Raw genomic sequence first — 14,493 nt, 5'->3', positions numbered from 1 at the left:
ACAGTCCTCATTTAAATAGGGCTGTACTTCTCTTCTTTTGCTAAACTATTTTATCAATAATCTGATCTTTGTGGCAGTTTTTTATCTTGTGACTATCAGAGCATCAGGTGAAGGTGAAAGATGAAACCTCAGATACAAAGCTTTATGACTGTTCTATTTATTGTGGAATATGTAATTGAAAATGACACAACATAAAAACTAGGCCTGTCACGATAATAACTTTTTGGGGTCAATTTTCTGTGCTATGATGAGATTTAATCTTTAGAAGTTTAAACTATGAACTTCTCATTAACTTCTGAGTCATTATAGACACAAACTAACTACTTAAGTGTTGTATTCTGCTATTTATTCATCAGATTTTTAGCTTTTTTAACAATATTGTACATTTTGAATATTTTTGTGGATAATTCTGCGTTACAGCGTTGTTTCAGTATTAAAGTTTATCGTCTATGTTTATTTCAAAATACCACACTTAAAAATTTGCTTTTGTGACAGGCCTAATAAAAATAACAAGGAAAATGAGATAACATATGTATATTGTGTATAAAACAGAACAATTATTTATAGATAAACACTCACCACACTTATATGTAATTTAAAAGAGTACTGTGTAACTATTCTAGTGCAAGCCATCCACTTTTAACCATTAAATTGCCAGGAATATATGGCACTAAACTTACTTATCTCACAATTATTAAATTAGTTATTAAATTTTACCAAAAAATCTACTCAAAACATCGCCCACATATGACATGCAAGGATCCCAAGAAACACCAGACTACATCCAGTTTGGAATGCATCAATCAGATATCAGATATTGGTCCCAAAGTATCGGTTCAGTTTCTATTTTGGTCTATAAATCAGAGTAAATTTATTATACATATTATTTAACTTTTTTTTCAAGGCGGTTTTGTTGTTATTTTAAATGATAAATAACAGTTCTAAATTTGAAACATTTTAAGGAAATAAAATGTATATTTTTGGTACTGGTTGATATCAGGTTTGGGCAGATATAGGTGCACAGTGTAACATTTCTAGTGCAGGGTCTGCTATCTGCATGTCTCCATGGAAATGCTATTGCTTGTGTAGAATGTTCCACAGTACTGATAGATCTATCATGAGCGAGACAAGCAGGTTATAGCACAACACTACATTACAGTTCAGATCGGTGGAGAGTCACCCCTGTTCACAGAAGGAATTAATGTATTTTTGAGCAATACATGCATTCTGAATTTCGGACTTCCGGTCATAGCACAATGCATACTGGGAAGGATCCTCCGAAAAAGTGTGCATCAAACCGGGATCGGGATTTTGCTTTGATGACGCTCCACAAACAAAATGTTTGCTGCAAACTCGGGATGATTTCTTAAGCAGCCAAAGGTTACCTTTTTCGTCCTTCCTTTGTATCAGTACTGTCCATCACCTTCACCTTTCACTATTTTTCCAATTCCGTTGGGAAGGGAAACAGTTTGAATGGAGGTTTGCAGTCACACAGATCTGATTCCCTTTTGCATTTATGGAGTTCAGAAAACTTCCAAAGCCCATTTTCCACTGTTAGGACATTCAACAATCACATAATTACGATGTCCGAATCCCATAACTAAAATATGACAATATCAGAACCAGAAACAAAAGTGATATGGTTCAAAAGACTTGAAAAGATCAGCTTTGACAATAGACTCATCCCACTGGGAAAACAAACATGGCGGTTTGATGCTCACTTTTTCAGAGGATCCTTCCCAGTATGCATTACGCGATGACCAGATGTCCAAAATTCTGAATGCATGTATAGAAACATCTATTATTAATACATGCTAGATGAATATGTTTAATGTCATACCATGGAACATTCCAGGCAAAGCAATAACATGGAGACAAGCAGGTGCGGGACCCTCCACCAGAGAAGTTGCCAAAATATCAACATCGGTATAGGAACAGAAAAAGATGAATCAGTGCATCTCTAATCGCAGTCACAGTGAAACATACAAAAACTTCCATTTACTCTCCCGTATACATTCACAGAACCTTGGCCTGATGGTGTTATCTGCTGGTCTCCACGGAGATACATGCTTTAAGTTTAGTGTCACACAATGGAACATAGACGAAGCAAAAACATACCCATGGAAACAATCATACTGTATATTAGTTTCCAGGGTTTACAGACTCCTGTTTTTTCAGACTCCAGGCAACACTGTCCCCCAGCAGAGCTTCAAAGAGGGAGTTCAACTGAAATAAAATCCAAAATGTAAAGATGAGTTTAAAAAAAAAATCTAAACTTGTAAATCTAAATATTGTAAATCTCTTGACCACTTCAGAGCTGTACCTTCTCAAGCGCGATGTCTCTCGTGTTACTGGCATCACAGAGCAAAGATTGTTTAGAGGAGCAAACCATGGACAAAGTGATCTCCTTCAGAACAGGATCTAAAGAGGAAGGTAAAATACAAAGCAGTAAGTAATCCAATACAACCCAATGCACTTTATTTCTAGAGCATATTTCATAAACAAAAACTGTTTCCAAAATGCGGCATATAGCAAAAAAATAAATAAATAATCTACAATTCAATACAATGAAAGCATAATTTAAAAACAACAGTGTAAAAACAGATAAATAACCATGAAATAGATCCATAAGAATAATAATAATAAGTAAGAACATAATTTACGAGTGGAAAACCCCAGCCCTGTTTTTGCTCATATAAATGCCTCTATTGTTTTGCATGTACTCCAGGAAGTGTTACCAACAGAGCCAGAGTTTTATTGATTTATTGAATCTACACATATCACGCTCATCTTGTTCTCTTCAGCTGTGCAAGGGTTTTGGAGTGATAAAAAAAAAAAAAAAAAGAAAAAAAGTGCCATAGCAATCAACAATTAAAAAATTTAATATTCTGTCTTCTGAATGGTGAAAAATCCTCAAAATGTCACCTATAAACAGGAAGCTGAAACACGTGATTACTGTATTTCCGGGCTATTAGGCGCTCTGGATTATAAGACGCACTGTCATTAGATGGTCTATTTTCAAACTTTTTTCACAAATAAACCGCACCGGACTTTAAACTAAACACAACAGTTTGATGGGTCAGTGGGACTTTGTTTGGCACGTTCACGGTGACTCTGGGCTTTGTTCAGTTGTGGCGTGTAGGGAGGGTGCTGTCTGGGACCGCTGGATTGTTGGTGTGTTTGCAGTGACTCAGTTGTTCAGTTGTGGCTAGAAGCGGCACATTGCATTGGTTTTTTCGGTTCATTCCTTCATTCTGTTCCTCATCCGTGTGGAGTGATGAGTGTGGCTGTTGGTGTTTTTCGCTGCGCGGTCGCTGTCTGCTCCGTGCGTGTTTGTGTGCACTGCTGGTGGTGTAGCTTTGTTTACTGAAGTCGTGCTGGGACACCCGAGTGGATTTGTGTATAGGGCGCTCTGGATTGTGGGGCGCGTGGTCGTTTTTTGATAGGGTTAGAGGCTTAAGAGCGCGTCTAATAACCCGGAAAATAAGTTAGTTTATCTGGATTGAGACAGCCTAGTCTTTCTTAACTAGTGAGACAGTTGTATCACTTCACCTGTCTGGGTTTATAATGTTGTGCTCGAGGGTTTTATGGGCCCAGTATTTGATCCTTTTCCTATTCATTCATACTGTTTTTGACAAAACAAAGATGACTGGATCTGGAGCTGAGGATGTGAGTGACAGGTTGATTAACCAATCAGAGAGATGCATTGTCCGTTTATGTCAAAAACAAACATGGCTGCTTGGATTCAGACAGAATGTAGAAGGGACTGGCTGGTTAGGCAGGATCAGATTTAATGAGCATCTAAATCAGGCATTTTCATTTTGTAAAGGTAGCTCAAAGGTTGGAGACCCCTGATCAAAATAAATCAACAAACTGAGTTATTCTGTTTCATATTAAAGTGCATATGACAGGTTGGGCAACACAATTTTACTAAAACACAGTTACAATCATTATATTTAGGATTTTACAAAATGTTTTACACATTCTTTCCCAGTCTGATGTAAGGTTTAAAATTTTACTTCCTGGCTGAAAATCATCACATCATACTAGGGAATAACTTTTACATAGCAAACATTATTTAGAGTAGGCCAAAACCCAGAGAGATTATTATTTGACAAATAAAATTATAACAAAAGACATTTATTTAGTTGTAATCATGTTTAAAGTATCAGAAAAATGTGTTTTGTAATTTTGTTCAGAATTCTCCCTAGTGTGATGCCATCAATATTAGACTTTCTAAAACAGAATTTACAGTAATTTTCAACATATATTTAAACTTTTCTTCACAAACTGCTTCTCGTTTAAAACTATAATTTATGTTTACAGCAGGTATTATAGCACCAAATTAAGTAGAAAATAGAGAATCGTCAAAACCTGTCATACACACATATAGACTGGGTAATTAAAAGATTCCCACCTGTAGGAGCTCTCAGTGTTGCAGCTTCACTCAGCTCTTTAGCAGCTTTGGTCTGAACCGTAAAGGTGTAGTTGGTCCCTGATTTCAAACCCTCAAAAGTGTACATTGTCTTATTGTTCAAAATCTTCTCCTGATGAAAGCTCCAGAAGCTTGAGTTCAGGGTCACCTTATAGACAACTGTCATTGTATTCGGAGGGGGGTCCCACGTGAAGGTGAGGTGAGTTTCATTTTTCGTTTTGAGTCGAGGATTACGGGGAGTAACTGGCACTAAAAACGAAGAAATGTAAAAGACACAGTGTTAAAAGCGAGTATGGGTGGGTGGTGTCACAATTTTAATGATGTCAGATGGGGGCCTGTATATGAGTTTCAGAATGATTAAAAACATTTGTTTCTCACTCTTCAATCACTGTTTCTCCTGATGACCTCTTGTGTATAGTTGAGATTTATTAGTTTAAACACAACAAAATCCAGGAACTCCAAAAAAGTAAAAATCACATGAGGAAAAATATAGTTAAAAGGCTTTTATTTAGATGGCCAAAGCTTGGCTTCAAGCCCTGATGAAGACCAGTTTGGTTGAAACATGTTGACTTTGGCCATCTAAATAAAGTCCTTTTAACTATATTTTTGAATGGATTCCGTTGTGTTTAAAGTTTTGATTCTTTTTCCATGAGTACCCTCTACCTGCTCTCACTGATTGGAACACCTGCACCAAATAGCAACATTTTAGTTTTTTTCTGAGCTATATTAGTATTCTATATAGTTTGTTTTTACTTATACATGTACATTTATATAATTATGACTTAATTGACACCAATCTCTTGGTATTTTTGCTACCTATTTTGATGCTTTTTGTTTGACTTGTGCTAATCAACTTAATTAACATTTGAGGAGAGGTAGTACAACAAATGTCTTCCTGAGGGTGGGGACAGTTGTGTCTTTACACATATTAATGACTGGTCTGGGTCTCAGATAGAAATCACATTCATTTACACAAAGACTGATTGAGAGAAATCTTTCCACAATATACATTTCCATCACACATTTCATATTAATCTTAGGGCTTAATGTCTTTTTAACAGAAAACAGTCATGTCTTTGGGGTTGAATAATGACACTACTGAAGCTATAGTTTATGTTATTAGGTTCTTTTTTCAGACCAAGAGTTTGTTTTCATACCTGACAGTTTCAATTGCTCATTTATAACTTGGTGAATTAATTACACAACATGCATAACTAACAGTTACTAATAACATAAATTATTGAAAGTCCAAATGTACCCCATTGGACTATGAAGCTATAGTTTCTTGTTTTAACTTTTTTAATCTTTATGTAAAATGTTGCATTTTTATATTCAAGTACAAAACGTCTTGTTCCACTGGTAGATCATTTTACTTTTACTAAATCAAGATAAATGTTTTAATTTTAGTTTGTGCTGTGTGTCAATAAGGAAAACTGGCTCTCATCCCCCACCTGGTGTGCTGAATTTTGTTCAGTGGAAACAACTGAATGTTTTTTGTTTTGTTTTGATTTTTCTAGCTGTATTAATGTGTTAAAAATAAACTTTGACCAGGTCTCATACAATAATAAAAAATACTTTTACTTTTCAATTCTGTCTGAAAATGTAGTGGTCTAGAAAGTACAGATACCTGCTTTCAAATGTAGTGAAGTAAAAATAAAAAGTGTCCACTTTAAAATGTACTCAAGTAATGTACAGATACCTAAAATGTACACTTAAGCACAGTACTTTACTACTTTTACTTCGCTACTTTTCTCCACCTGCTAGTATGACATGATCACATTCAAGAATCTGAAAACCACGAGCTGACAGAGTCACTTACAGGTGTAGATAGACATTTTGACTTCATCGCTTGGTACCCCTCCGCTCACACTGCGGACCGTCACAGTGTAGTTGGCTGCACCATTCAGATTTCGAAACTCCACACTGGTTTTATTGATGTTTTCTGTTTTAACTACTTGATTTTCATGCTCCAGTTCAATAGTAAAATTAGGGGACCCTGCAGGGTATTTCCACTCGGCAGTGATGGTGTCTTCTGTGCTAGTAAGATTTAGGTTTGTAATTTTCTCTGGAGCTGCAAAGCAAAGGGTTAGAAATAAATTTATGCTTTATGTTATGTTTAAAGGTGCACTGTGTAACTTTTCAGGTGAAAAAAAATAAAAATTATATATATATATATATATATATATATATATGTATATATATATATATATATGTATACATTTGATGGACACTTGCACAATAATCGACCGCACTGGCTATGGATACTGACTCAGAAACGGGGCCACCATCAGTCACCTCCTCTACATGGATGACATCAAGCTGTACGCTAAGAGTGAGCGAGACATCGACTCACTGATCCACACCACAAGGATCTACAGTACAGACATTGGGATGTCATTTGGGCTTGAGAAATGTAGCAGGATGGTGACAAAGAGAGGGAAGGTAGTCCACACAGAGGGGGTGTCACTCCCAGAGGGAACAATAGCAGACGTTGAGGACAGTTACAAGTACCTTGGTATCCCAAAAGCAAATGGCAACCTCGAAGAGGCAACAAGGAAAGCGGCTACAGCCAAATACCTGTAAAGAGTGAGGCAAGTCCTAAGAAGCCAGCTCAATGGCAAGAACAAGGCGCAGGCAATCAACAGCTGCGCCCTGCCAGTGATCAGATACCCTGCAGGGATTGTAAGCTGGCCAAAGGAGGAGATACAGACCACAGATGTTAAGACACGAAAGCTCCTGATCATGCATGGAGGGTTCCATCCCAAATCCAGCACCCTGAGACTGTACGCAGGCCGGAAGGAAGGAGGCCGAGGACTAGTGAGTGTGGGAACCACTGTCCAGGATGAAACATCCAAGCTCCTTGAGTACATCAAGGACAAGGCCCCGACAGATGAGGTGCTCCGAGAACGTCTCAGACAGTGGGGTCCAGAGGAAGAGGTGCTGGAGGGACCATCATGGCAGGACAAGCCCCTACATGGGGCGTACCACCGGAACATAACTGAAGTGCCTGATATCAAGAAATCCTACCAATGGCTTGAGAGGGCTGGTCTGAAAGACAGCACAGAGGCACTGATCCTGGCTGCTCAGGAGCAGGCCCTGGGCACTCGAGCAATAGAGGCCCAGATCTACCACACCCGACAAGACCCACAGTGTAGACTGTGCAAAGAGGCTCCTGAGACAGTCCAGCACATAACTGCAGGGTGTAAGATGCTGGCAGGGAAAGCATACATGGAGCAACATAACCAAGTGGCGGGCATAGTGTACAGAAACATCTGTGCAGAGTACGGGCTGGAGACCCCAGGATCAAGGTGGGAAACACTTCCAAAGGTTGTGGAGAATGACCGAGCCAAGATCCTGTGGGACTTCCAGATACAGACTGACAGGATGGTGATGGGGAACCAACCAGACATAGTGGTGGTGGATAAGAAACAGAGCAGAGCCGTGGTGGTGGACATCGCAATACCAAGCGATGGTAATATCAGGAAAAAGGAACACGAGAAACTAGAGAAATACCAGGGGCTCAAGGAAGAGCTGGAGAGAGCCTGGAAAGTAAAGGCATCAGTGGTGCCTGTGGTGATCAGAGCACTTGGGGCTGTAACCCCCAAACTGGAAGAGTGGCTACAACAGATACCGGGAAAAACAACAGACATCTCAGTCCAGAAAAGTCCAGTACTGGGAACAGCAACTGCGCAGAACTCTCAGGCCTCTGGTAGAGGGCCCGAGCTGGATGAAAGTGAAAGAGAAACCATATGAGAAATGTTATATGATCATATATATTAACACATTTATTGCATATTATATTATATATGTCATATGATAATATATAACTATAATGCTCATATATTGCCATATATAAATAAAGGTATATGCACTATATAGGTATTTTGAGCTTTGGAAATGTAGACATAAAGGGCTACTATATATTATATATATATATATATCAATATGATATATACTATATATATATATATATATATATATATATATATATATATATATATATATATATATATATATATATATATATATATGCATACAATTGTGTTTTATACTAAACTGGGCCTAGTGTCGTGTATAAACAGCTACTCTTTTATTGCACATTCAATACTAAGGGGGTATTCCATCTAAGTTGCTTAACAAGTTCAGGTTTATCCTGAAATCCTGAGCTGAAACTAGCACCATCTCCAGTTTAAGACTCAAGTCATGACAAGTCCATGACAGAAATAAGCCTCTGACCAAAGCGAATTCAGAATGGAGTGAAGTTGCCTGACCCTTTCCCGATGCGCGGTAGTATGTGCGGAGCATAAGTTCTACTGTGTGAAAAAGTAAAGCTGTAACAGACCTCTTCACATGTAGCCTAGAAGAAAATCCAGGCTGACGTGTTTGCAGTTTGACAGGGAGCAAGAGACAAGGGAATGAAGAGAGAGAGACAGATATGATGAAGAAGCACACAGACAGAACCCACTGAAAACTAGTGCATCCTCATCCTTCAAAAATTAAGAAATATAAAAAAAAGTCTAATCAATAAAAGATTTTGTGATCCCCCCGTTGAAGACCTCTGTGTTATATAGAACCTTTAATGCATTTTTTAAAACTAGAATGTTCCTCTGTATGGCATTAAATCTACCATTTCTGTTTGTTTGAATTTTTTTTTACCAGTAGATGGCAGATGTGAATCTTATACCTGTGAAGTTGACCACGGTCACCCTCTCTCCTTTCAGAGTGTGATTTGCCCGTGCGATTACGCTCATTTTAATCCTGGTGCCACTGGGAAGATTACTGATTATGAATATAGTATTTTTCTCTTCCTTATCACATGATATATCTGTCCTGGTAGAAAAACAAAATAAAGCGTTGTAATGTTATAAACCAAATAACAAGAGATATGCATAAATAACCAAGATAAACTCTACCTACCCATTGTAGTAAGACCAATTTACCAAATAATCTGAGACATTTCCTTCAGGTTTGTCCCATTCAAGAGTAATAGTCGCATCCTTGATCTCTGACGTATGTAGGTTAGACACTTTTGCAGGCTCTGATGAGAAAATGAAGCAATTATAAAGGGAATACAATACAATGTGTCAGAGTAAGCACAGTTGCCATAGCAATTAACAATTCAAAATGAAATATGGTATCTCTTTATAGTAACTACACATTTAACAGCCTAAACACAACATGAGCATCAACTTGATAAGCAAGGAACAGATGTTTATTAAAGGTGTACTGTGTAACTTTTCGACTGGGGGTCTGTCACCTGATTGTTTCTACAGATATGTCATTGCTCTGCTTGGAATACTCCACAATATGACTTTAAACAGCTTTACCTTACATTTATTGAATTACAGTTGGTTTTGTAGCTCAAAAATACCTAAAGAAACAAGCATTCTTACAAAGAGCAGGGGTCTCCTCTTCACAGATCTGACCTGTAACGTGGTCTGGTTTGGTCTCCATGAAGAGAGAAAGGTTTAATGCCATAGTGTGAAACATTCCAGCCAAAGCAGTAAGATTTCCATGGAAAAAAGTATTTGACAGACACCTTTCATGATTCATGGAATTAGGATATTAATGAATTAGTAACGAAGGTGAATCTTTCTTAATAAATTATTTGTTCATTCTGAATTAAGTCCATATTCATGCTATATTTAGACTGTGAAACATGTAGTTAGTTTATTAGAGTTACTTTATTTGAACACTTCTTACAAATGTAAGAAAGCACAGCATATAGTCATGCATATCAGACATTCAAAACATGACCCCAATTTACAATATTTCACATGATATTCTTTTGTTTGTCTCCACTTGCGTGTCTCTTTACAATGAACAGAGCATTACAAATATACACAGGTTTATAATATATTATCTGTAATCACTTTTAAATGACAATTCATTAATGTTTGCTTTCCCAGTGGTACATCTCTAAAAAGTTGCCTTTGTAAATGTTTTTAAAAAGATGAGTAAGATCAGTTTTACTCACTGGTATATGCAGAGATGGTGCTGTTCGCACTCCACTGGGAGTTGTCACTGACTCCAGCTTGGACTTTGAAGTTGTGCAAATTCCCTGGGGTTAAATCACAAATGTTTACTTCTGTGTTCTCAGTTTCAGTTGTTTTTTTTTCTGTGTGGATCAAATACTTGTCCACTTTGTCCACAGATGCGTTCCACCTCAGATACACACATCTTTCAGTCATGTTTACAACCTGGAGATCTGATACTGGGTTTGGCACTGAAGAAAAACACACACAAAAACAAATCAGTACAAAACTCAAAACATTCACTGCAAAAAGCAATATCTTAGATTAGATCGTAGATTAAAATGATTTAAATGAAGAAAATTTTACTTTATTTGAGGAGATTCAACCTTGATAAGTAAAATTATCTAAATTATCTACTAACAGAATAAGTGTGTTTACCTTAATTCAAGCAACATTAGATTTAGTTTCTTATTTTAAGTGCCAAGAATTGTGATTTTCTTATCTCAAGTGTAGCAAGATGTATTTTCATGAGCACAAAAAGTCTTGCACCACTGGTAATTTTACTCGTCAAGTGAAATTTATTCAAATCATGACAAAAGTTTCTTAATTCAAGTCATCATCATTAACTTGGCTAGATTTTAGTTTTACAGTGTAGTCCATACAACTGTGCAACTCAGCCTGTAATAGATAACACTATGTCACTACAAATCACCATTTCATCTTTGCTTTTTTTTCTCTACCCCGCTACCTCTTAGTAAATATATTTATATTTACTGTTTTATGCTACTTGTAGTATTTTTTTTCATGTGCTGTGCTTCTTTCTGAATTTTATTGCTTTTTTCTCTCTATCTCTTTCTAATTAAATGCTACAGTGCAAAGGAATTTTTAGGGCTGTATTTTGCCTTAGTCGACAAAAATTTGTCAACTAATGATTTTATATGTATAGATTATGAGGATTTGTGTGGACAACAGCAAAGAGGAGAAGGTAGTGAGAGAGTTAGCCAAAAAAGGCAGATTAAACTCATGATATACAAATTAATCTGTTTTAATACATAGTTGTATTTGCATGAACTCCAGTGAAGTGTGCATGAACTCCCCTGCAGGTGTAGTCTTGTGAGTCCAGTTTGGGTGAGATATATAGAAATACGCAAATGTTTTAAGAGTTTTGTCATGCCCCCTTTAAGTCAACTAAGCAATCAGCAGGGCATGTCTTGAGTCGACTACAGCTCGAGTAGTTTTCTTCTTTGGATCAAAAAATGTTTGCCTGAGTATAGACAGTATAAAGAAATTAACTAAGGGGGTGCTATGTCACTCATAGCGTTCAGCTCCAGTCAAATGAAGCTCACGAGGCTAACAGTTATAGCGGCAAATTTGGAGCGAGTTTATTTACATGCAAAATAGCTGAATAAAAACACTAGGATGATGTAGAGCAGGTTAATAAGCAGATTTTAGGACCAAAATGATGAGGCTCATCGCAGCAGTTACAGAGATAGAGGGGTGACAATTTATCAGCAAAGTCAATTGTAGCCAGAGTCGATGGAGGCAAAAGCAGCCTCATGAACACTTAATATCTGGAACGCGGTGGTTAGAGGGTTAGCTTTGTCCATTTATATATACAGTCTATGGCCTGAGTCTGAAACAGAGTGAAGACCAGTTGATACCTGTGTAGAAGGTGCCATTCTCTGGATAGAGGGGTCGCCCACATTTCACAGGAAACACTTTCACTGAGTAGAAGGTCCCAGCTTTCAGATCTTTGAGGGAAGTATTCAATGCTGTGATGTTTTCTTCAATTGTTTTATTATTGTATTTCACACGGTAATGTTCAATATCGCCGGGTCCACTCTCCCATGTCAAGGTAGCACTTTCAGATGTTATTTCCGTCACATTTACATGGCCATAGAACCTGTCTGTAATTTCATAAAAACATATGGTGAGAAACAGGCCCTTGGCTTTAGCTGAATGCCATAGAAATGTAAATTAGCTTAAAGGTCCTATATTACACAAAAAATACTCTTTTGAGCTTTTAGCCATGTTATAATGCTGCTACTTCATCAAAAACATACCTGGAGTTGTGTTTTTGTTTGTTTCATTCACACGTGTTTGAGTAATCCTTTATAATAGTCTGTCTACAGCTCAAAAGCTCAAATGCTCTGTTCCAAGTCAAAGTGGTATAGTTTCAAGTTAGCAGCTATCCTTTACCTTTTGTTCAGTAGAAATTGGCAATTCCATGGTCCAAATCATTCCATTGAAGGTGTATGGAGCATTTTATATTTGAGAGAAAAAGTCATCCTAAATATGCAGGGTTTGTGTGTTAAACATGTGTGAATGAAACAAAACACAACTCCATGTATGTTTTTACCAGGTAACAACATTGTAATATAGCTTAAAGCTCACAACAATCCACTTTGTGTAATATAGGACCTTTAATCACTTTGAATCAAAGTTGGTTGTATATAAGTAATTATTACTAGAACAGGCATTTTGACAGTGAGTTTTACCTTCATAACAGATGAAGGGCAGACGCTCCTCACATTTTTTTTCAACCCAAGCTCCAAAGCTGAGTATAGCCACGCAGGGATCCTCTATGTAGTTCTTGTTTAGCTCAGGCTCAGGATCTTGGTACTGCATTGGTGTTTTCATGCACTCAGCTTCTATGGGACTGACTACAGCAGAGGTAAATGGGGGCGAAACAGTCCTCAGTATAGTTGTACCTACAACAGAGTAATTTAATTGTACACTAACTTTTTGGGTAGTGGCAGTTAGAACATATAAAGAACGCATACTTGTAACTGTAGTAGTATTTTCAACTGAGCCATTTACACTAGTACTTGGAATACTTTGAGAGTCATTTGTCCCCACACTTGTTACTGGTAAAGTTGTGTTTTCTAGGGAAGTAGTAGTACCTAGGAAAGAGTTATTTGCCATTACACTACTATTAAAAACACCTCTCTGTGTCGTCATGGTCATGTTGAAGAGGGATGAGTTGTACGTAGGTGTAACATTCTGTGTGACGGCGGTCGTAGGACGTGGGGTAGGCGGGGTAGGCGGGGCAGGGCAGGTACAGGAGCAGCTGCAGCAGTTCTGTTTGGGCTCAGGGGATTTGAACACGGGGTATCCAGGGTACCAGTTCTGAAAGGTCAGGGGGTCTCCGTTGGCCCAACGAGACCAGAAGGTGGAGTTGTCGTCAAAGGGGTAGATCGTGGACTGGTTGATGGAGTTGACGGCACGTTTGCGGAGGCCGGTCCAGAACTCAGAGGAAAGGTTCTTCACAACAATCTGGATATTCTCAGGAGTCAGAGTTACAAGTTCCTTGAAACAAACCTGTGTCAAATGATAATAATAATTTGGATTTTACTGGAGAAATCACTTTTCATAGCAACTCAAAGGTGCTTCACAATTGCTGGGTTTCAGATGACACAATCATGTCACAATGTTCTATAGGCAGACATGTCAAACTCAGGCCTTGGGGCTAAATTTGGCCCGTGATATAATTATGTTTGGCTCGCGAGATAATTTCAGATATGTATTAGAGCTGGGCCATCAGCTACAGATAGACTATAGAGACATTATTTATTTAAAATTTTATTATTATTAGGCCCGAGCACCAGAGGCTGGCGAGGGCCTATTGGTACGGCAAAGCGATGCTTCAAGTGGCCAGAAAGTGAAATGGTGCAATGTGACTCGCCCATAGTGACCAAGGTCCCTCGCCATGACGTAGCAATGCGCCAGAGGTTTCCTAAAATGTATAGTTTGTTGGCCAAAAAAGAGCAGAACATTGTTCTCGTATCAGAATATTATTCTTTCTTTCTTTCTCTGACTCGGAGGAGGCGCACCCGAGGACACATCATATTTTTATTGTATGCTTGTTCTGGATTCAAAATTTAAGCAAAACTATTATTGAACATTTATTTAATAAGAAACATTTTTAACATTGCATATCTCAAAAGAAGAGAAACCATGCAGATGTTATTGAAATCTTTCAATAAATACTTATTTTGGCCCATGACTTAGTCCCAGTTTTTAATTTTGACCCTGTGTGAATTTGAGTTTGACCACCCTGTCTATAGGCATTTAATATTTAAT

At 37.7% G+C, this 14,493-nt stretch overlaps 1 protein-coding gene across 1 annotated transcript; it reads right to left on the bottom strand.

The window, feature by feature from the left end:
- Window positions 1–141: 141 nt before the first annotated feature.
- Window positions 142–13,753, bottom strand: LOC110159461 (receptor-type tyrosine-protein phosphatase eta). The gene is made up of 9 exons (XM_055156426.1): window positions 12,909–13,753; window positions 12,072–12,317; window positions 10,413–10,661; window positions 9,353–9,473; window positions 9,120–9,265; window positions 6,255–6,506; window positions 4,418–4,684; window positions 2,324–2,421; window positions 142–2,226 (listed from the first exon to the last, which is right to left on the bottom strand). The coding sequence occupies exons 1-9, from the start codon at window positions 13,375–13,377 to the stop codon at window positions 2,143–2,145; spliced, it is 1,932 nt and encodes a 643-aa protein (XP_055012401.1). The 5' UTR covers window positions 13,378–13,753; the 3' UTR covers window positions 142–2,142.
- Between the last annotated feature and the right edge of the window lie 740 nt (window positions 13,754–14,493).

The sequence above is a fragment of the Boleophthalmus pectinirostris genome, unplaced genomic scaffold, assembly GCF_026225935.1.
Source record: "Boleophthalmus pectinirostris isolate CB_2022bp ecotype Guang Dong unplaced genomic scaffold, ASM2622593v1 HiC_scaffold_20, whole genome shotgun sequence".
NCBI lineage: Eukaryota > Metazoa > Chordata > Actinopteri > Gobiiformes > Gobiidae > Boleophthalmus > Boleophthalmus pectinirostris.
Note: the sequence above shows the minus strand (reverse complement) of the source record. Positions and strands in the feature narration are given on the sequence as shown.

Excerpts from the sequence above, each read along its gene's own strand:
- LOC110159461 (XM_055156426.1), bottom strand. The coding sequence starts at position 13,377 with ATGACCATGACGACACAGAGAGGTGTTTTTAATAGTAGTGTAATGGCA. Across the intron at positions 4,685-6,254 it reads CAAAATGTCTATCTACACCT|TGCCAGTTACTCCCCGTAAT; the intron begins GTAAGTGACTCT and ends CTTCGTTTTTAG. Across the intron at positions 2,422-4,417 it reads AACACTGAGAGCTCCTACAG|ATCCTGTTCTGAAGGAGATC; the intron begins GTGGGAATCTTT and ends CTTCCTCTTTAG.